The sequence below is a fragment of the Lucilia cuprina genome, chromosome 4 (assembly GCF_022045245.1).
Source record: "Lucilia cuprina isolate Lc7/37 chromosome 4, ASM2204524v1, whole genome shotgun sequence".
NCBI classification, from domain to species: domain Eukaryota; kingdom Metazoa; phylum Arthropoda; class Insecta; order Diptera; family Calliphoridae; genus Lucilia; species Lucilia cuprina.
Window position 1 is genome coordinate 68,578,742 of NC_060952.1, and position 25,307 is coordinate 68,604,048.

Here is a 25,307-nt window from a genome sequence, read left to right on the forward strand (position 1 = left end):
GACTTTTAAATGGTACCTTATCGTTTTACAATTGGTATTTTTTGGTTTTTTTAGTAAAATTCCTACATACTGTTATTTAACACATCATGGTGTGGAGTATATAAGATTCGACACAGCCGAATATATTACTCTGTTTTTAATTTGAAAGAGCCTGATCCATACTTAGGCGCTTATTAAAGGTCCTCTTCTAAATATTTCCCTGATATATTTCATGCTAATATTGAAATATAATGATAAAATTCAATATAGATCTAATAAATGATATTCGATTATATTCAAATTTATTAATAAGGATGTTTAGATGGTGGGTATATAAGATTCGGCAGGCCGAATATATTACTTGTTTAGAATTAGTTTGAAAACTTTTTGGATGTGTTTTCTTAAATTATTAATTTTTCAGTTTTAATGATAAAATTAACCCCAAACCCTATATTGACTATTTATCAAATATAACAATATTTTAAAGTACTACACATGGTATAAATATGTATATTTTTAAATCATGTTTTTACATATAATTTTTCTTAAACAATTTCATATTAGGTTTGTCTGCTACAAAGACCAGAAATATGTATTTCAACACATAGTTACAACTTAATTTACATACACACATATAATGATAATTATAATGTAGAGTTTAACTATTTGTCAAAATATTGGTTTATCAATTTGGGAATTTGTACATTTTGCAATATAGTTTGATGATCGCCTTCAAGAGTTGTGACATCTATAACGTTTCTTGTAACCGGCTTGAGACCATAGAATTTATCTAAGTTTGGTTGCAATAATTTTGTCGGGCTTATCATCAAAAGTTTTGATTCAATGATCTCCACCGACTTAAACATTTCGGATTGCATTACAGCTTCCGTAACAGATAATACTGCATTTAAATAATGCAAGCATTCATCTACGTTATTTATGGTTAAATTTTGTTTTATATTCCAGAAAATAGTTTCCAGATTACTATTATCTGAAAGGATTTTATGAAAATTCACCATTTGCTCCGGGGTTAAAATAGATTTTAGGGTTAAAAGGATTACTTGTTTTTCAATTTCAAAAGTTTTCATTGTTTTCATTTCCTTACTTATATTTTCTACCCATATTGGAGAACCATCTATGTAAATTATCGAACCAGTGTAGCCCAATTTTTCCAAATTTTTGATTACAATGTGAGCGATTAGAGTACCAAAAGAATAAGCTACGATTCTAAATTTTTTGATACCTCGATCATTTAGCAACTTTGCAATACTCTGTAAAAAATTAAAAAAGATATATATTAAAGAATCAAATGTAATACGAATATACATTTTATTTGAGCAGTAAAACATATTGGAAAAAAGTTTAAGACCAAAAAAATATGTTTCAATTTTTTATAGCTTAAAACGTATTGAAAAATTATGGACTTCCTAAAGCTGTATACTTACATCTACAGTATACTTAACAACACTGATAAAATTATTTGAATCAAATTTCGTTAAAAACTGCACAACATAAGCTGGTGACTTCAATTGCATTCCAATTTGTGTCCAAATTTTCGTACAAATACCTTCAATACCGGGAAATATAATTACCGGATCACTTTGTAATTTGACATTGTTTACTGGAAGCATATAATCAGAGTTAATAGTTTCTAATGTAACATTGAAGTAGAAACTTTCCATTAAGGTAAGGAAGTTACTATTATCGTCATTCGTATCGGCATCAACACTTTTTTTCTTGTGTAGTTCAGAAAGTTCTTTTAAGCGTTCAATTGTGAGGGCTCGTAGTTCTGCTGGTGATAAAGTTATGTCGAAATTTCTCTCTAGTGTTTGTTTAATCTCTACGCCCATAAGAGAATCCATGCCAAGTTCAGATAAAGTAGAATTAACAGATATGGATTTTAATTGCGTCAGCGACAAAGTGTTCAGAACAAATTGAAGTGCCGTTTGACTATCTGCCATAATTTTCTTTTCTGCTACCACCATACTACAGACAATCGGATCTGGAGATGTCATAAGAACATCCAACACTTCAAGACATGAACTTATGCGTTGTTGAAGGGTTCCACCAATATTTAAATCTATTTTCCCCTCCGCCATAACAGCCACCAGTCCTACCTCCCCAATTGCACCCCATTGAATTGCCTTTGCAGGATATCCGTGTGATACACGCTCTTCAACAATGCGTTCCATCATAGAATTGGCCATTCCATAATTAGTTTGACCAGCATTGCCACGACCACAGGACACACTAGAGAATATGACAAAGCAATGTAACTTAGGGCAAAGCTTCCTAGACAACTTGTCCAGATACTTAGTGGCGAATGCTTTTGGCGCCATAGATTGTTGAAAGCATTCAATTGTTTGGTTAGAAAAAATACCATCTTTAAGCAAAACTGCTAAGTTTAAAATGCCGCCAATACTTCCGAGTTTCATAGAATCTGTTAGCAGTTCTAAACAGCCATTTTCTTTTGTGATATCTGATGTGTTTACTCTTATTTGACACTCATAGCTATTCCATATTCTACAATTTTTTAAATACATTTTTATAGTCATACATTTTAGCTGAAATTTTACTCAATGAGAAATATACTTACGAAATCCTATGTTTTTGATAATTGTCCGATAATCCACGTCTTGAATTTAAAACAATCTTTCGTGCGCCTCGCAGAATCATCCAATCAACAAGTTCTAGGCCAAAGCCGCCTAAACCACCGGGTACTACATAGACAAGTTCTTTATGGAAATATACCTTTGGCGTCACAGAAACAGGATATGTAGCAGGTGATGATACGTCAGGTCGAATTTCTATCAAAACTTTGCCAATATGTTTTGCAGTCATCAGATAACGGAATGCATGCTCCAACTCAGATGGTTTGAAAATAGTGGATGGAAGAGGTTTAACTATGCCATTTTGTATGTCTTCCGCAACATGTCTTTTAATTTTCTAAGTAAAGTTAGCAAATAAGAGTAGTTACATTTAAATACATATAATCGGTCACTGTGATTATAGATCTTACATCTAGTAATTGTGGAGCATATTGTTCAAGTTTATCTGCTAATATTGCATGGAAACTTTGTCCTTGGAAGAAGACGCCCAAGCCAATATTACTGTCGTTAGCCATATCAAATTTACCAATTTCCAGAAAATGTCCATTTGGTGCTAAACAACGAAGTGAAGCTTTCAGTTTATCTTCAGACAGTGAATTTAGGATGAAATCAACACCCCTTCCATGTGTTCGGACCTTAATCATTTCTTCAAAAGAACAATCACGAGAATTTCCAATATTTTCTTCTACAAATAAAATTTTAAGTGAAAATATTTGGAACATTTATTTAAATATTTGCTGCTTATTTGCCCAATACTATCAAACGAAACAAACCTTTAAGTTGTGGAAAAGTCTGCAGTAAAAATTTTTTCTTTTCAAGTGTACTAACAGTCGTGTATACTTCCAGGCCGTATGCTATAGCTGTTCTAATAGCTGCAATTCCTACTCCGCCACTGCCCGAATGTATAAGAATATCTTTTCCTGTTCTTATATCAACGGTATAGAAGAAAGCATAATATACTGTTGTATATACAACAGGAACTGTAGCAGCGTCTCGTAAAGTCCATTGGTTGGGTACCTCCCATGATATCATTGAATTAGGTTCCATATGGGATGCTACTGCCGAGTGCAATGCCATGCCCATGACAGGCTTGCCCGATTTTTCATCGATACCGCTATATTCTAGGCCAAAAATGTACGATTGCTCAAGGCGCGTGAGACCAATGTCCTCTGCAGACAGACGACCCGAAGCATGCATAACATCTCGAAAGTTAAGTGCCGAGTAAGCTATACGAATTTTGTTATTATTTTGGCTGAATGGTCCTTCTTGCCAGTGCAATGTTGAAAAGTCTCCAATATTTCCAATAGCACCACAAATATGATCTCTATGTTCTATTGCCGGATAGACCGGTTTCAATTCCAAATGACGATAACTTCCCCATTGACCCTAGTACAAAACAGACTGTAATTCAAAATGTAACAAATTAAAGTCATTGTGAAATTACCTGCCGGTATACATTAATCGCGAGACCCAATATTAGCTGATTTTTATAAAATGGTAGATTGGGATCAAACCCAGGGGCACTCATATCATCTATAAAAACGCATCGAATGTTCGGAGTCTCAGGTTCCTTTCTCAGACAATTTACTAAACCGATCAAACCATTATGTTTTTCGTTTTCGGCTACCAATACTACACGTTTTCCAATAACACTTTTAAGCTCATTAATCCATTGAAACTTGTTGTCATATTCGGAAATTTTTATAAATCTTTCTGCATTTTCTTCCGCTAATTGCTTTATAGGTTGTCTTTTTAATAGAATTAATATTGAAAATGAGCTATTTAAGCAGGGTAAAAGCGATATTAAGTAATAATTCTTTTGCAAATTCGAGTTTTCAAGAGTACTTTGACGAGTTGTTTTAATCAAAACCATAGAGTTGGCGGATACTTTTGATTCTAACATTAGTAAATCAGAAGTTAAATTAGTTTCATCTAACAGAAGTATGTCTGCACTGCCTTCTAATTCCTCAACAGAACTAATGTATTTTATATTTGAACTTTCCTGCGAATCTTGTGTAAAATTTAAATTTGGACTCATATTTAAAACCATATAGCCGCCCTGTACGGTTGGTAAATCATTAATTGCCTGCATTAACCCATTAAGAAATACGAAATCGCGTTCTGGTGAATTAACAGCTTGTAGTACGGAACATTTGGTCACAGAGAAATTTTCCAAGTAAAGTTGTATACAACATCTCGATATATCATTAGCAGTAAGTCTAGGAGCTTCAAAATTCGGTATAAATTGATATTTCTCCAAAACCGGTTCGCCCGGAGGCTTTCGTCTTTGAACATGACTAGCTTTCAGATCTATGATTTCAATTCCACCTGCAACTACCCGATTACTGTTGGCATAAGCCTCAATTTCACAATTATCTCCAAAGGTATTCTTATGATAATTCGCGTAAATGCGCATAGAGCGTAATTTGACAGGTAGCGCTAAATTGCGAGAATCATTTTGTACAATACTCAACTGGAGCATACAATCCATAAAGGCCACCCAATTGTGAAACCAATTTATTTTACCATACGACCCATCACCATAAGCTAATTCAACAGATTGGAAATCTCCATTGTAATGGTAGCCACGTAATTTAAGTTCTTTGTAGAAATCTTTTTTCATTAGAATTACATTTTCTTTCCTTGGTTTCGATGATATTGCAGGCGGTTGAGATTTCTCTGGTATTTTTCGTATTACACCACTTGCAATAATAGTTTTCGATTCAGTTATCTAGATTAATTAGAGGTAATATTTGAATGTTCCAATTTTTTGTTTTAAATGAATTATTTTTAAATTATGAGAAACCTGTATGTGTGTATGTATGTATGTATGTATGTATGTATGTATGTATGTATGTATGTATGTATGTATGCATGTATATATGTATATATGTATGTATGTATGTATGTATGTAAGACCAATATTTTTATGCGCATTAAATATCACTCATAATACCTCCTCACTATAGTAGGTTATGCGTTAAAAGTTTTTTAATTCGATAAAATTCATTTTGATTTCGATACATATTAAAAACAAAATTCTGATCACCTTGGATAATAATAGGATCATGTATAACAATATTATGATAAATACAAAAATATCATGATTAAATACCGCCAAAATATTTCATTATATTTTTGTATTTATCATAATATTGTTATACATGTTCTTATTATTATCCAAGGTGATCAGAACTTCAACTTGTATCGAAATCAAAATGAATTTTATCGAATTAAAAAATAAAAAATATATAATATATACATCGGCAAATTTCAATTTGCCGATTTATAAGAAATTTTGGTTTATAAAAAATTTAAGTATAATTTCATAAAAATACTAGAATTTTAAAGCATGTTATGAACGTTATTCATTTTCTAAAGCCATGTCCAAATGTAAACCTATTTTATCCATTTTGAATACCAATCAAACTGCAACAATAGTCTAGGTCCTATCGTTCTCTCAAGAGACTGACTGACAGACATGTCTAGATTGTTTGAGAATAAGAATCTAGAAAATTTCGATGTTACAAATGAGATCAAAGATTTATTAGCGAAACTAAATAATTTAAATTAAATGTTTCTCTTTTTTAGCTTTTAACGAACTCTCTGGTTAACAGTTTTTCAAATCAGTCGAAAAAAAATAATTACAATAGAATGAAATTATAATTTTACCTCAAATACACCTGTTCCACGTTGGATTGAGACCTGAAGTTTAATTTGATCCTTAGCTGAAAGAGTTGTTGCTCGTAAAAATCTAACATTTTCAAATTCTACATCGAATGTTTCAAAATCAAGAGTGCCATGCATTATTGCAAACGATTTCCAAACACTTTCAATATAAAATGTGGCTGGCACTAAAGGTCTGCCATCAATTTCGTGACCAAATAAATACTTGTGTTCAGAATTGGGAGCTATTGTTATTGTTTTATTTCCTGTTTTAATGCAATCATCTTCATAAAAATTAATCACATGGTCGTATGAGTGATCGAACTCAATAAAGTTGCTCAGCGAAGGGGTTCCTCTTGAGACGGGCCATTTAACTGGTGGGTATAGTTCATTTATACTTAATTCACAACCATTTATGTAAAGACTAAATGAGGGCGAAGAGTTTATATTAATTTAGAGGAAAATATTTATGACAATATTTAAATTAACATACTTGCCAAGAGATTCGAGCAGATGGAGAGCATTGTTTTTAGCATTACGTCTGGTGAGACCGATATAGATGCCATCTGGGTTACATGTTTTCATAATACTCTGAAGCAGAGAATGCGGTGCTACTTCAATCATTATCGTGTTCTTTGGCAAATATGTAGCAGCCTCTTCGAAAAGGACGCTGTTTCGCAGATTGTTAGTATGATATTCTGCTGAACAAAATTTACTGTCATTAAGCAACCACTTATCGGATGGAACGCTAGTACTTATCCACCGTTCAGATCGAAGTTTTGGATTAGTAATTACTTCTTTTAAGTGTTTCAAGAGTTCAGGGGCAAATTGTTGAATGTATTTGCTATGATATGCAATATTTCCACAGGGCACTTCTTTAGCGAATATATTTTTCGATTTTAGAAACTCAACAAAACTAGAAACATCGTCTACAGGCCCCGAAATTGTACATGATTCGCTGCTGTTGTGACATGCTACTGTAATTGTTGATGGTAGCATTGGTTTAATATCCCTAAAGCCTAGACCAACAGCTGCCATTGAACCACGAATTGTTTGAACATCAATGCTAACTTTTCCACGATAATAAGCAGCTAGAATAGCTTGTTCTGCAGTTAAACATCCATCGGCGTACGAACATCCAACTTCTCCCGCAGAATGGCCTATTATAAAGTCCGGCTTTATTTGGAGAAGCCGAAGTAGATCGGTTAATGCTATTTGGATGGCAGCAATACCCACAAAACAGTGAAGGATATTTTCATATGTGTCGATATTGTCTGAGGTTAATATATTGATGAGATCCAATCCTTTTGATTTCAATGTTGCGTGGCTTTTTAAAATTGATTCTGAGCACACTTTTATTTTCATAAGATCTCTGCCCATCCCAACCCACTGTGATCCCATTCCGGAAAATACCCAAACGATAGGATATTTAACGCCATCATTGTATTGCACTAACCTTGACAAGCCTTCAGGTTTTGATGTTTGATTTTTAGATTTTAAAATATTGTATCCTCTATACAACATTCCTTTAATACCACCCGCTTGAGATGAATGCATCAATGCCAAATGTTCCAAATTAAAGGGCTGAGATTCTATACTGTCAAATACAGTTTTTATATTTTCTTCTGTACGACTCGACCAAGTTAATAAATATGGCAAATCGTTTTCCCCATAAGATGGCACTGGATGTTCGTTGGTGTGTTGCTTCAGAAGTGCGTGAGCATTTGCCCCACCAAAACCAAATGAATTAATGCACACATAGGGTTTCTTTAATTCCATTTTTTCAGTTACTACCAAAAGCCTTCCTTCCTGAATTCCTTCAATTGCTTTGCGAGGTTTTGAAAAATTTATATTCGGCGGAATACAATTGTTGTTCAAAGTAAATAAGACTTTAGTCAAAGATACAATTCCGGATGATCCTTCGGCATGGCCGCAATTTGACTTAACAGAACCGATATGCAATGGACTGTTTCGTCTTTTACATATAGATTGATCAATTGCTTTACACTCTTCGGGATCACCTACAACCGTACCAGTACTATGAGCCTCCATATACCCCAACTCGTTTAAATCCAAATTGATGTCATCATAGAATTTTGAAAGCAGTTTCATCTGCATGTGTCCAGAGGGATATGTTAGTCCCTCAGCTTTAAAACCATCACAGTTCGTTGCAGAATGAACAAGAGTCCCGTATACTCGTTTAGCATCACGTTTTCTTTGAAGAAAAATACAACTTATAGCTTCAGATCGTACGTATCCATTAGCATCATCATCGAAGGGTCTACATTTTCCTGTTAACGAAAGAACACCAAGCTTTGCAAATTTTGCTGTTATAAAAGGACATATCATTCCATTTGTTCCACCAACAATTGCCGCATCTATGATTCCATTTTTCATGTGTTCATAAGCAATGTTTAACGCATACATTGAACTGGAACATGCGGTGTCACAAATTTGCGATGGACCATTGAGACCCAAGACGAATGAAATACGATTGGCCAGCAATGATTTGCTTGATCTGTGAAAAGAAAATAAAAAAATAAATATATTGATATAGGAGTTGCCACGGCCACTATAGCCAGTTTCCCCATTTTGTCGCCAAATGTTCATATCAAATTTGAGGACTCTAGTTGTTGCAGTTTCTGAATTATTTTGTAACTTGTCCAGCCGTTTAGGCGTCTATAGACTTTAAACAGCTTTTCATCCATCGTCGATGTAATATAATGTTTCGGGGTTAATTATTATAGAAAAATCAAAAAGTACCTTTTGAAAAATGAAAAAGTATCAAAAAGTTCCCTTTTGTGTGCTCTCGCCTAATTCCGAATTTACATACTTAATTTCATGTTCCAAGGTTCAATAACATATAATATCTCCGGTATTTATGGACCGATTTTGCTGATTTTAAATAGCGATCTTCTCGAAAGCATGCCTAACAGAATTATTGAAGATTCGGACCTCGCTGATATCTGCGCTCCTTTAAAAACTGATTTCAACAAACACACAGATGGACATAGCTTAATCAACTCCGCTTTTTATAAGGATCCAGAATATATATACTTTATAGGGTCGGAAAATTATATTATAGAAATTACAAACGGAGTGGAAAACTTATATATACCCTTCTTACGATGGTGAAGGGTATAATTACATGTAAAGAGAGGAGATGTTATCGAGTTTAGGTTTATGGTCCGATTTCAATAGGCAGAAAAAACTCAAATTTGAAAAAAATATGTTCTAAAAATAATTTTTTTGTATATTTTTTAATATTGAAAAGTTCAACAAGACTGAAAGAAATAAAATATTTATTATTTAATGTCATATTTTATACTACAAGATTTTGATAATTGATTTATCTTATAGTTTAAAGCACTGAACCAAAGAATAAACAAGAAGTGAAACGCTGTCATTTTTTAACAACAATAACATTACGCTCTTCTCACAGACGAGTGCTGTGTAAATCCAACACATACGTAAAAATTGTATTCTCTCTCCCAAAACTTCTAAACTTTTTCGCGAAAATTTGAGGATAATAGCACTTTGAAATATTGTTGATCACTTAACATTATATTTTATAATTTTTTTGCACAATTTAAAACCATTTAATAGCCCGAAAATAATATATTTTTTACAAACGAAAAAAAAAATATTTTTTGTTTTTTGACATTGAATTTTTGTTGTTTGAAATTAAAACTAAAAAAACAATGTTGCAAATTTTCGTATGGTAAACGAAAAAGATATTTCAAATAAATAATTTATTTTTCAATATTATAGATTAAAAAACAAATAGACGTGTTTATAAAATGTTTATAGATAAAATATGTGCAAAATATCTTCAGAAACCTTTCAAAGTATAAATTGAAATGTAATAATTTTTTTTTCAATATTTTTCAATACTATTTTTTGCAACTATGCTGACTTGAGAATTCTACTAATACATTCTTAGAGTTAGGTACCGGATGACAGTAGACTTAGGTACTTTTGACAACAGTTTCATTTCTTATTTATTCTTTGCACTGAACACTAAGAAGTAAAACGCTGTCATTTTTTTACAACAACAACGTTACGCTCTTCTCACAGACGAGTTCTGTGTAACTCCAACACATATGTAAGAAACTTACTCTCTCTCTCCAAACTTCAAACTTTTTCGCGAAAATTCGTGGCTTATAGAACTTGAAAATATTTTTTATCACTTAACGTTATATTTTATTATTTTTTTTGCACACTTTAAATATATTTAATAGCCCGAAAAGATTTAATTTTTTACAAACGAAAAAAAATATTTTTTATTTTTTTGACATTTAATTTTTGTTGTTGAAATTAAAACGAAAAAAGAACAATGTTGTAAATTTTCGTATGGTACAAGAAAAAATATTTCAACTAACTTAATTATTATTTCAATATTGCAGATTAAAAAGCAAAGATACGTTCATATATAATGTTTATAGATAAATTATGTTGCAAAATATTTAAAGAAATCTTCTAAAATATGAATTCAACTGAAACAATTTTTTGTAAAATTTTTAAATCCGATTTTTTGCAACTATGTTGGCTTGAGAATTCTACTAATACATTCTTAGAGTTAGGTACCGACTGACAGTAGACTTAGGTACTTTTTGACAGCGTTTCACTTCTTATTTATTCTTTGGTTTAAAGAACTACTTGAATAGAATTCCGTTTTCGATCCAAACAACCAATAATAATTATCATTAATAGTTTTCTAAACGATTAAAAAGGATTGGTCTTATGAAATCCAAATTTTTATGAGACTACTGTATTTTGTTGCTGTTCAAGTTTTACAAACAAAAACTAAAATTTTAATAGAAATTAAAAAATATATTTTTTAATTAAAAAAAATAATATTAAATTTTGAAAAAAATGTGTTTTAATAAAACGAAAAACATCAAAAAATGCTATAAAAGTTTAAAAATATGCTGTAAAAACTCGAATATGAATTATGCTCTTATGGGTAAAATATTCAAAAATATGTTCTCACAAATTGATGCCAAAATTGTTAAATTTGTCTGAAACGTGTAAATATATTATTCATTAATCCATACGATACACTACAAAAAACATGCATTTGCATATTTTGGTTTCCCTGTTTAAACATACAGCTGCGTTTAAAAAAAAAGGAGTGAGACTTAAAAATAATTGTGCATCTTAATTTAAAAAAGAAAGATGTACAGGAATCAAATATTTTTTCACGATATTTATTTGTTAAGTGTTTAAAATACAAAACAAATAAAATTTTGTAAATATGTCTATTAGTTTTTTTGATATTCACTTCTTTTGAAATCTATATCAGATTACGACTGTTCAAAAAAATAGGTGTACGGTATATTATCTAACCTAAGTTAGATTAATTTCCTTTATTCGTAGTAAATATTAAAAATATGATATAAAACTGTTATATTTAGATGATTTTGAGCTCAGTTCACAATTATTTCATTTAAAATCCTTAAAGAAAATATCAGAGTTAAAAATCTAAATGAATTCAGAAAATATATTGGAAGTCCATTAATCGAAAAATATTAAGCTCTAAACTAACTTTCAAGGAAGTTGTATAATATGAATGATTCATGATGGGTCTTGACAAAAAAGGGTTTGGTCTAATTAATTGTAAAATGGAATCGTACCCCAAATGTTGTAGGTACACATATTAGCCCAAGATATGCTCTCATATTCCCAATAAACAAATTTAATAAAATGGCAGTGTCGTTAAAAAACATTATTGCTTCTAAATTGGTGGAAGCTCGTTCCATAGGATGTAGGTCATTACATTGGTTGCCGACTTACTGATTCTAAAGCAAAACGTTAAAAACCTTGCGTATAACATCTTTTAAGGCTTTCTGCATAAATTAATGCATATTTGTTGATAATCGGCCACGACATGTGTCATGAAGAAAAAGATCTAAAGAATATCTTACAAAAATTACTGATGTTGTACTGCCACACATTAATATATAATATTTTAGATGAAAGTGCTTTCGTTTTTGTTTTTATTTTAAAAATAGTTGAACTTAAATCGAATACTCCTATTAGGTTTGTTCCTTTACTTGTCAAGTTTGCATGTTTGTACCAGAAATTGTAAAATAGAACAAATTTGAGCAAATAAAAATATTTTCTCTTTGCCAGAACTTGCAGGTATTAGACAGAACATTTTTTCCTGGCAAATAGAAAGAAGTTGTCAAATAAATTATTTGTTTAAAAAGTACATTGAAAACAAAAAATTTTTCAAATTTTTTTATTTACAGAGAATTTTTTTCGGTTCCTGTACTTTTTACAAGTAAAGGAAAAGTTCTGGAACAAAGCTATTATTTTGAACAGTAGATTTTGTATATAAATTTAAAAAAAAAAAATATATTATTTTATATAAATTTTCTTCAATATTTAAAATAATGATTATAAAAATTAGAGAACAAGTTAAATAAATAAATTATAAATTATCAAAATTTTTCAAATTTTCACTCCTATTATTTTGAACGTAACTGTATGAAATCTGTTTAATAAAAACACGGCATAAAAATTTTGAATTTTTTATATCGGGAAATATTGGAAACCAGAATTGGCAAAAAAGTGGACAACGGTGGGAAAAAAGTTCAGTCAATATTTTAAAAATGTTTGTCAATTTTTAAAAACAGATTCTTATTGTACATACTTAATAAAACTTATTAGAAAAAAATAGTAATCTTAGATGACATAGGTGGCAACTCCAGCCATATAGTAGTAATTGTCAAGGACCTAAGTAATCTTTTTGCACTAATACAAAATGAAAAAAGTATATAATATACTTTTTTAATTTTCAATACGAAAATGTACAACTTTTCTTTCTTCAGTTTTAATAAAAATGAATAAAAAATATTTTTTTTCGTTTCTAAAATATAAATTATTTTCGGGATTTTAAATTAATTAAAAGTGTTGCAAAAAATAATAAACATTAAGTTTAAGTGATAAGAAAAACAAATAAGTGCAATTTTGCGAAGAAAATTTGATGTTTAGTGAGTGCGTTTAGTTCTCACAAGTTTGTTTTATTCTTTTAGAGCTCGTCTGTGTGAAGAGAATATTTTTTTTGAAAACCGCTTCAGTTTCTCCTATATCAAGCCGAATTCATATATGGCGGTGTTATTCAATCAGCTGATAATTTTTTTCTTAATTCGCCTGTTTACGTAGCTGTCAAAGTTTGTTATTGTTTACATTTTTATATTTAAAAATGTCCGTTAAATGGAGAAAAATTTCGTTAATATTTTGAATTTTTTATGTAAAAAATCTGAAAATACCAAGTATCTCGTAAACAAATATCATTATACCCTTCACCATCGTGAGAAGGGTATATATAAGTTTGTCATTCCGTTTGTAATTTCTATAATATAATTTCCCGACCCTATAAAGTATATATTCTCCTTATAGATAGCGGAGTCGATTAAGCCATGTCCGTCTGTTGAAATCAGTTTTTAGAGGTCCCCAGATATCGACGAGATCCGAATCCGAATAATTCAGTTAGACATGCTTTCGAGAAGATCGCTATTTAAAATCAGCAAAATCGGTCTTTAAATAACGGAGATATGAGCAAAAATCCGAGACAACCTCTGAAAATTTCATTAAAAAAGCCACATTTTTTTCATGCTTTGTTATAAAAGCAACAACAACACTGTGAATTGGATAAAGATGTACATGTGCGTGTGGAGATGTATTTGGTTTTATTGAGGTGTCTATTTTTGTACTCTTCACCTTCGTGAGAAGGGTATATATAAGTTTGTCATTCCGTTTGTAATTTCTATAATATATATAAAGTATATATATTCTGGATCCTTATAGATAGCGGAGTCGGTTAAGCCATGTCCGTCTGTCTGTCCGTCTGTCTGTTGAAATCAGTTTTTAGACTACCCCAGATATCAGCGAAATCCGAATTTTCAATAATTCTATTAGACATGCTTTCGAGAAGATCGCTATTTAAAATCAGCAAAATCGGTCGGTAAATAACGGAGATATGAGCAAAAATCCGAGACAACCTCTGAAAATTTCATCAAAAAATTGTTATAAAAGCAACAACAACACTGTATATAGAAAAAGATGTACACGTGTGTGTGGTTTTATTCAGCTGTGTATTTTCTACAAAAATACACAGCAAAAAAATATGATTTGCATTTTTTGTTAAAATAAAATAATTTTCTTTTTTGTTTTGCAAATATATTTTTTAATGAATAGAAAAAAGTATTTAAAACGTTTTCAATTATATGAGAGTAGATTGTGAGTTATTGTACAATAATTTTTATGCGAATAATGTTAGTTTGAAATTTAAAACTAACACAAATTTTTTCCAAGTGCTTTTTAAAACAATTTTTTTTACGATAAAAAAAAACAAAATCTACGTCTCGTCAATGTTTACCAGCAATGAATACGAAAGTGTTGTTGTTTCACTCTTGCTTGTATACTGTTAAGAACAACAACAACGTATTGCTTTTAAAACATACTTGGTGAAGGGAATATAAGATTTGGCACAGCCGAATATAGAAATATTACTTGTTTTATTTTAATAATGTCATAATTGATATGTATATAAATATGTTATTTAATAAAAATATTTTTTCTAATAAATGTTAACCAAATGCATGTAAAATGTTGTTGCAGAACTTCCACCACCTTATCTGAATTCGCGTTGACTAATATGTTTAAAATACACTATGGTGAAGGGTATATAAGATTCGGCACAGCCGAATATAGCACTCTTTCTTGTTATAACATCAAAATGAAGGTGTACAGCACAGGGTATATGAAACCTTGTACTAATACCGATTTTGTACAACTATGTATGCGTTTTATGTGTGGTAAAAGCTTTTATAAACTAATACTTCTAAAGTCTTATGAAAAAGTAAAATGAAATTCCACCCGTATAACAAACAAGTAAGAGTTCTATATTCGGCTCTGCCGAATCTTATATACTAGAGTATTCAATTATTCGGGGCTTTGTCTTTGTCCAAAACTGGATGTAGAATTAATGGCGATGTCACTATTTTAAATATTTCTTTTTAGTAATTTCTAGAAGTAGGTAAATCAGAACAACTTATTAAAATGTTTCTGAAGTATTGCTATAAAAATCATGCAATATATATTCTTCAAAAGAAATTAAGGAATTAATACATAAAAAATGTATTATAAAAATATTCAACTTTGTATAAGTATTAGGGTATTCAATTATTCGGGTTTTTGTCTTATTCGGTTTATTCGACAAATAATTATTTGAGGTTTTACGTTAGCCGGTTAATAATCGAATAATTAAAAATTATTCGAATAAAAGGAAACTAGATGTTATTATTGCTTTTAACAATAATTTTCTTCATATACACCCTGTAACAATTTTGAAAAAAGCATTCATACATAGAAAAGTTGATAAGCACGTGAAAATAGATTCCACTTATAGAATTGCGTACTCCGATTTTTATGTCCTTATAAAATTTGAAATAAATTATATTATTTCGAAGCAGAAGAACTCAGCTTCATTTTAAATTAACTTTGGAATACCAACTTTTTTATATATGAAAATTGGATGTCTTTTAAACTTTAAACAGGAGCATATGAGCTGATTATGAAAAACTGAGTACATAGAGATAATACTAATGGTCCACGGTTTCCTCTACGCATAGATTTTTCCATGTTTGAAAATAACTTTTGCACGGTTTATAAACAATTTTTTTGTTAAGTTCCTTTTTATCAAATACTAGAAATTATTCCTGTTTATGTGAAATCGTTTGAATACTCTAGTAAATATACAGTAATTTTACGGTTAAATAATAAGTTTTTCTTAATCGGTTGTTTGATATAAATTATTTGGTTTATTCGTTATTTGAAATTTGGCAATTTTCATTTATTCGAGCGATTCATCGTCAAAAATTGATCGATTAACCGATCGACGATTAATCATTTGAATACCCTATTATATACCCTTCACAATGATGTGCTAAAAAACAGTCAGTACGAATTTTATTATCCTTTTATGGGTTCTCACCTAATTCAGACTGTTCATACCTAATTTCATGTTTCTTGGTTCATATTATAGAAAATTCAAAAAGTACCTTTTGCATAACGAAATACTACCAAAAAGTGTCTTTTTTATCTTCTTACCTAGTCAAGGCCCTACATGCTAAATTTCATGTTTCTAGGTTAAATATTATAGAAAATTCAAAAAGTACCCTTTGTATAACGAAAATGTACCAATAAGTCCCCTTTTATGGGTTCTCGCCTAATCCGGGCTCTACATACTTAATTTCGTGTTTCTAAGTTCAATATTATAGAAAATTCAAAAAGTACCTTTTGTAGAACGAAAAAGTACCTTTTTCTAGGTTTAATGAACTATATGCTAAATTTCATGTTTCTATGTTCAATATTACAGAAAATCCAAAATATACCTTTTGTATAACGAAAAAGTACCAATAAGTCCCCTTTTATGTGTTCTGGCTTAATTCGGGCTGTACATACTTAATTTCATATTTCTATGTTTAATATTATAGAAAATTCAAAAAGTACCTTTTGTAGAACGAACAAGTTAGAGTGCTATATTCGGCTGTACCGAATCTTAAATACCCTCCACCATCTACTTATATGTTATTACTATTCTAATTGATGAAATATTTGTAGAAATAAGTTTTCTCATGTCTTTAATAGAAAAATACCAAATCTATTACAATTCCAAAATTTATTGAACATTATTAATTTAGTAATTTGCATGTATGTATGTGTGTGAAAGATTTAGAGATTTTCAAAATACAAATACATATATAATTTTTTTCTACATGAAATTTTGTTCAACACAAATTGATAATGCTCTATAAATGCGGTTAAAGCGCTTTTAGGGGCTGGACATAGTATAGGAGAAATAGAAGTATACAAAACTAATATTTTTGCCAAATTATGTATCAATAGCTTAATTTGGTAATATGTAATGTGCGTTTAAGAGATTTTCGTAAAAGGACTTTGTATGGGAGCTATGACCAATTATGGACCGATCGGAAAAGATTTTGTGGTAATATTTCTTTATGTGAGAACAATGCTTGCACCAAATTTTATATGGATATCTTAATTTAGTAATGAATTATTTCCGTTTAAGTGATTTTCGGGGGAGGACCTTGTATGGAAGCTATGACCAAATATGAACCGATCGAAAAAATCTATCATTGTAATATATCTGTATATAAGAGCAATACTTGTACCAAATTTTATATCGATATCTTAATTTAGTAATGAGTTATGTGCGTTTAAATGATTTTCGGGAGGGGAACTTGTATGGGAGCTATGACCAATTATGGACCGATCCAAAAAAGCTTTCAATGTAATATTTATGTATATAAGAGCAACACTTGTACCAAATTTTATATCGATATATTAATTTAGTAATGTTGTATGGGAGCTATGACCAAATATGGACCGATATAAAAAATCTTTCATTATAATATTTCTGTATATAAGAGCAACACTTTAACTAAATTTTATATCGATATCTTAATTCGGTAATGTGTTCTGCGCGTTTTAGTGATTTTCGGGAGAGGATCTTGTATGGGAGCTATGACCAATTATGGACCGATCCAAAAAAGCTTTCACTGTAATATTTCTGTATATACCCTGCAAAATTTTTTGGAGTACTTGTTCCATTTTAAGTTAAACGGAGTAGTTACAATATGGTCCCATGTAATGTAGTCTTAGACCATGTTATTTTCAAACAATATACATATTAAGCAATGTGGAAACCCTAGCACGATATGTTTTATGAAAATAAAAATACACCATTGGTAATATTGGTGTCATCCATTTTTTAATATATTTCAAATTAATTAGTGTATATACAAATTTGAAAATAAAATTGAAAAAAGAGTGTAAAATTTTGTAAGAATAATTGATATATTGTGTAATAATTAAATAATTGTGTAAGATAATGGATTGGAGTTCGCGTCACAAGAGAAGACTTGTGAAAGCGGAAAAAGAAAATTGTCTAAAAAGATTAGACAGCGCAAACGCGATAATTGAGTGCGCCGAAAGAGCCGAAATTCTTGATTGTATTGAACCTGCAGGTGGAGAAGCTTTTATAGAAGAAGATGATGTGCCTGTAGAGTTAGAAGATACAATTAACATTCGAAATGATTTAAAAACTGATTTAGGGCAATGGCAGATGGATAGTCGAACTTCACATAGAAATATGAGAGAACTGTTGTGCATTTTTAAAAAAAAATATGGTATGGACCTGCCGATCTCTCCAGTGGCACTTTTAAAAAAGAACTATACTAAAGTGAATATAGTGACAGTACAACCCGTGCAATACGCGCATTTTGGAATTAAAGAAAGCTTAATGAAAGCAGCCAATTTAATAGAAAAATATGAGGAAATAATTTGCGATATAAATATCGACGGTTTACCAATCTTTAACAGTTCAAATGCACAACTTTGGCCAATATTAATTAAAGTTATAAATATAAAAAATATAAAAGTGTTTGCTGCTGGTGTATATTGTGGCAAACAAAAACCGTATGATGTAAATGAGTTTTTAGAAAAATTCGTAGAAGAAGTATCTGATTTGCAACAAAATCCTTTGGAAATTGGTATTAAGAAAATAATATTTAAAATACGTGCCGTAATATGTGATGCACCCGCAAAATCATTAGTTTGTGGAATAGCTCATCATTCATCAGCCAATGGATGCTCAAAGTGCACACAAGTTTCAAAAAAAATTTGCAATGTTTTATCTTATAGCACAGAAAGTTCTGTAGTTATAAATGATGAGAACTTTTCTAAAAGAAAATATAAAAATCATCACCAATTGAAGTTTATGAATACTAAAACACCTTTGGAGAAAATTAATTTAAATATGATTAGCCAAGTTCCTTTGGATCCCATGCATGTCATTGATTTGGGTGTTACTAGAAAAATGCTTAAAAAACTTATGCAAAATAAAGTGTCTGAAAGAAGTTCCAGTTTAGAAAAATTAAATATATCAAAATTGCTAGTTTCCCTAAAAAAAAGCATTACAAATGATTTTACAAGACTGCCTCGGGGTTTAGACGAACTTGCCAACTGGAAGGCTACGGAATTTCGAACTTTCTTGCTGTACACAGGCGTATTAGTATTAAAAAACAATGTTAGTGATGACTTTTATTACACATTTCTGCAGCTGCATTGTGCTGTTAGATTATTGTCGTGCCCAAAAAATTTTAAAAATAACATCCAATCTGCAGAAGATCTGTTACAACTATTTGTTCAAAATTTTAGTATTGTTTTTGGCCCTCAAGGTGTAACATACAATGTGCATAGCATGCTTCACATATGCGAGTGCGTCAGACAACACGGCTTGCTATACAACTTTTCAGCATATGATTTTGAAAATCATTTGCAGATGATTAAAAAAGATGTTCGCAAGCCTAATTGCATTTTGGAGCATTTGTATGCAAAAAATTTTCATACATGTATAGTAAAGGAATCAAAAATTTTTGGATTTAAAGAGAAAAACGGTGTAATATATAGCTATTCATCCGAGGAATGTGTGTTTGGCACTGCCTTATGAACCTATTACAATTAAATGCTTCAAAATTGGGCAAAATAATGAAACTTTGGTTATAGGAAAACGTTTTAAAAATATTCAGCCATTCTTTGATGAACCTTTAAATTCATTGTCGGCATTAGGCATATGTTCGGCTGATAAACTGCTGGAAGAAGAAGAAACGACATTTGAAATAAATACCATTCACTGCAAGCTTCTGTCATTGCCCTATGAAAATAAAGTTCTTTTAATACCTATCTTACATAGCTCCACATAAAAATTATTACACAAATATTGACAATAAATTCAAAATAAATTAATAATCATTTAATAGCTATCATAGCTGCACTTAATTATTACAAATATCAACAACCAAGTAAAGAAATATGGAAGGACAAAACTCAAATTTGAAAAGACTAAATGCTTGTAGCGAGCTCTTAAATTGTAAGTATAAAGTATCCATCCGTGCGATTACTCAAATATACAACAAATGAACAATGTGTCTTCTTTTAGATCGTACAAAAAAACCCTTGTAATAACTGTATCGAATTTAAAGGTATGTCACTAAAAACTATTTATACTTGTTCACTTTCAGCTGCAATAAATAGTTATTCAACCAACGCTGAGAAAGAAATAAGGACCGCACTTCAAGTGGTAAAGAAACGTCACTTTCGTTCCGTTTGTGCAAAAAAAAGGTATCTGCTAAAACAGATGTGGTTCTAGAAACTAATGAACTTTAAATAGAATTTTAAGTTTTTATAATAATTCTTTATTAACAAAAAAATAATAATTAATAGGTGAATCATAATTATGTTTCACCAGGAATTAAAACATTGAATTGAAAATAATGCATTTTTTGTTATTATTACATTTTATTGTTGTTATGTAATTTTTTAGTTTTTGTTGCTTCTTATGTGATCTTTATTTGAACTATTTGTATTACTTACTTATATTCTGTAAATAATATTGTTAGGTTTGCAATTAATATTTTTTTAAAAAATTAATTAATAATTAATAGAAATAATTTAAAAAATAATTTTTTGGTGTGTTCAATTAAGTATTACCAAAGAGTAGTTTCAAAACTAGTTTTCTGTGGTATTCTATGGACTATTAACATTGGAGTAGTTTAAAAACTAACCCTATGTTGATATTCCTTGGAGTATTACCATAAAATAGTTTCCAAACTAGTTTCCTGTGGTAATCCTCATAGTAGTGACATGGAGTAGTTTTGATATTACTCCGATGTAATGTATGGATGGATTACGTGGTCCTCACCTAGGACATCACAATGTTAAATGGAGTATGTTTTTTGTATATACTTGGATTAGTTTTGGACTACTCCTAGTCTTTTGAGGAGTACTCTTTTCACGCATGTAGGGAGTAGCCTAAATTTTTGCAGGGTAAGAGCAATACTTGTACTAAATTTTATATCGATATCTTAATTTGGTAATGAGTTATGCGTGTTTAAGTGATTTTCGGGAGTGGACCTTGTATGGGAGTAGGGTTGCCAGCCTGGCTGGACTTGGCTGGATTGTCCAGCTTTTTTGATGCTTGTCCAGTTTCAAGCTAAAATTTAATTTGTCCAGCTAAATAAAATATTTTTAGTACACTGCAATAATTATACCCTACACCACTTTAGTGGGGAGGATATATTGGATTTGTGCTGATGTTTGTAACATACAAAAATATTCATCCCACCTTAAAGTATACTAATCGGCTTAGAATCGTTTTCTGAGTCGATTAAGCTATGTCCGTCCGTCCGTCTGGCTGGCTGTCCATGTAAACCTTGTGCGCAAGGTACAGGTCGCAATTTTCAAGATATTTGGATTTGGCATGCACGTTTTATTTGACCCAAGGACGAAGCCTATTGAAAATGGTTAAAATCGGTCCATTATTTCACCTAGCCCCCATAGAACCCCTCGAAAAGGGCTTCTGAGCTCATAATTACGTTAAATATACGATATATCTGTATAAATAAAATACGGCACAACTAAATTTTATAGAAGTCTTGATGACCCTGCCAAATTTCATAAAGATCGGGCCCCATTTGACCCTAGCTGTCATACAAAGTCCTCTTCAGAAAATTACTTGAATGTCCCAAATTAACTTATAAACACAAATATCGCGATGAAATTCAGCTTGGTCCATATTTGCCCCTAGCCTCCATATAAAGCCTCTTTCAGAAAATTAGTTTTTCATCCATAAATTGCTTAAATGTATCGGAACAAGGGAATATTCGTGATGATTGACCCAAAACATACGAATTACGATCATCCAGGTGGTTAACTATTAGTGCAAATTACTGTCTTTTTTGTATGCATAGACTCTTTGTCGAACTGCTGGGACAACTATGTTATGATTTCCCTCTTCTATCATCATGTCTCAACACTTGAACAGCTGAATGTCGTAATAAATATTAGGTCTGTTCGCGTACTCGATAATTTGTAACAATTGTTATTGGATTCCGTTCGCGTACGTTCAAAAACTTGCAACGAGAGAGTAAGAGAGCGGTAAAAATTACAGTTCGTTGATAGAGAAATTTTTGATTTTACTGAATATTTTTTCCCCAGTAAAAAATATCCAACTTATATTTACTACATATGTTTGATTTATGAATATGTAAACAAACCAAAGAAATAAAAAATTTGGTAAATTTTAAATTTTTTGAAAGAAATATATAAATTAATAACACACGAATATTAAAAAATTATTTGTAATTATATTTATTTTAAATTTATTTATCATAAATTAGTTTTTAAAAGAGTTTATTTGTCTTGAAAAATCATAACAAATATTGTCAATCTAGCGTTTTTAAAACAATTTAGTTTGTCTTTCTCTTAGCGATTTTGTATAAATTTTTATTTTAATAATATGTTTGTATCATGAAGTTGTAAAACAATAATAAATTTTTAATGATACTACATGTTTTTTTTTTAACTTTAAATATCCATTTATAAGAAAAATCAAACTTACAAATATTTGTTTTTTAGTGTTTTGTTAGCGATTAAAATTTCAGCAAAAAGCGCATTACCAATCTTTGTTTACAAACAAAAAATTGGATTTCGCGTATTTTTTTGGATATTTTTTTGATTGAGAGTAAATTAAAAATTACTCTCTATCATAAAGTTACTGTATATTTCTTACAGGAAAGTACGCAAAAAGACCTTTTATTGCGAGCGATAGTCAATATCTTTACGTACAGCTTACGTACTTATGATTTTTAAAATTTAAAACTTCAAAAATGGAGCTTTTTCACATCTTTTGCACTAAAAAGTAAGTTAACGAAGTGATCGGGGAAAACTAAAAATATATTCATACTCTGTGGACTATAACAAAACGGAATTGGTATATGAGAACCCCTGCATCTTTTTGGTGTATCACTGTGAAACTATTTACACAAAACCAAAATTAGCATTTTCTCAGCATTTTTTATGTCCAGCTTTTTGCGAATCGGAATCTGGCAACCCTATATGAGAGCTATGACCAATTATGGACCAATCCAAAAAAGCTTTCATTGTAATATTTCTGTATATAAGAACAATACTTGTACTAAATTTTATATCGATATCTTAATTTGGTAATGAGTTATGCGCGTTTAAGTGATTTTCGGGAGGGGACCTTATATGGGAGCTATGACCAATTATGGACTGATCCAAAAAACTTTTCACTGTAATATTTCTATATATAAGAACAATACTTGTACCAAATTTTATATCGATATCTTAATTTAGTAATGAGTTATGCTCGCTTAAGTGATTTTCGGGAGGAGACCTTGTATGGGAGCTATGACCAATTATGGACCCATCCAAAAAATGTTTCCTCTGAATAAACTCTATTGTCATGAAATTTTCATTTCTTGAATTTGGTGAAGATATCGACATTACAACGGAAGTTATTAACAAAAACCAAATTTCCGGGAATATGTACTTTTGTATGGGAGGTATATGAAATTGTGGACCGATTCTGGCGATTAAGCTATTGTGTGGAAACGAATGTGTGGCAATTTTTATGGAATTATCTTGCATAGTTTTCGAGAAAATTACATCAGAATGTGTAAAAAATGCTCATTTTGTTTGAGGTTGTTTCAAATTTTGATTCATAACTTTTCCCGATGTGAGCCGATTTTGCCCATTTTCAATACCAAACAACTTAGGAAAACAAAGAACATTTTGGGTGAATTTGGTTAAATTCTATTGCTTCGTTTTATCGTGAGCGTGTTTTACACAGACAGACGGACATAGCTAAATCGATTCAGAATTTGATAAGGACCCAGAATATATATACTTTGTTGGGTCTCAGATGAATATTTCTTGTTGTTATACACGGAATGACAAAGTTATATATACCCTCTATCACCACTGATGGTGGTATAAAAAGTACCAAAAAATCCCCTTTGATGTGTTTCGTCTAATCCGAACTCCACATACTTAATTTCATGTTTCTAAATTCATTATTATAGAAAACTCAAAAAGTACCTTTTGAGAGAAGAAAACGTAACAAAAACTTCCCTTTTATGGCTTTTTACTTAAGCCAGGCTCATCGTAATTGATTTCATGTTTCTAGCCAAAAACAACACACTAGTGCTGCTCTCGCTCTGCCCCTTTGGTAAAGTTACCTACTAGTTATTTTACACTGTAGATATCTATTTTTAAAATTACGAACCAGGATGCACTAAGTAAGGTGAAATCATCAAGGCAGCTGATTTTTATTTGTTTATTGTAAAAGTGCCTGGGTTTTGTCAAAAATAATTTATTTATTATACCCTTCACCTTCGTAAGAAGGGTATATATAAGTTTGTCATTCCGTTTGTAATTTCTATGATATAATTTTCCGACCCTATAAAGTATATATATTCTGGATCCTTATAGATAGCGGAGTCGATTAATATTAGAAGAGATAAGTAGTATGTCCTAGCATGTTTTTTCAAGATCTCGTCGAGCGCTTTCAGAAAATATAAAGAAAGTCTTTGTATTTGGGTGAAAAACAAAAAATGGCATGAGTTTAAAAATTGTACATATCGTAGGTACCCTACTTTGAGCCGCCACAGCGCCGTCCCTGTGGCGGCTCCTTGGCTACGCTCACGCCAAATTTTATCCCGATCGGATCAGCCGTTTAGAAATGCCAGATTTATTTCCAAAAAATTTCGATTCTGCCCCACTGTGCGTCATTCACTAGTCTTTAATAAAACTAATGACTGAAATTCCCGCTGATGTTAACAACCATTTTTTTAACTATTACAGCTGATTTTTGTTTTCTTTTTTTGAAGTGAGAGTTGCTATAGTATTAAAATACTCTGAGAAACAAAACTAAAAAAATTAACATTTTTGTGTTTTTTTTTTTTTTTTGTGTTCAACGTCCACCATAAAAACATTGCGGGAATTCCCGTCAAATGTGCATATGAAATATTTGTACGTAAAATTAGTTCAGTTTCTGTGTAAAATTCCCGTCATTTGATCCGTAGTTAAAAAAATTATAAATCGATTGAAAAGCGGAAATTACCGCTCTTAATTTTTATATGATAAAAAGTATATAAT

General features: G+C 30.7%; 1 protein-coding gene across 1 annotated transcript; it reads right to left on the reverse strand.

The window, feature by feature from the left end:
* Window positions 1–469: 469 nt before the first annotated feature.
* Window positions 470–8,795, reverse strand: LOC111690930 (fatty acid synthase-like). Its single transcript, XM_046949745.1, has 8 exons — window positions 6,748–8,795; window positions 6,261–6,678; window positions 4,033–5,319; window positions 3,362–3,974; window positions 2,999–3,273; window positions 2,576–2,925; window positions 1,425–2,502; window positions 470–1,250 (listed from the first exon to the last, which is right to left on the reverse strand). The coding sequence occupies exons 1-8, from the start codon at window positions 8,679–8,681 to the stop codon at window positions 642–644; spliced, it is 6,564 nt and encodes a 2,187-aa protein (XP_046805701.1). The 5' UTR covers window positions 8,682–8,795; the 3' UTR covers window positions 470–641.
* Window positions 8,796–25,307: the final 16,512 nt, after the last annotated feature.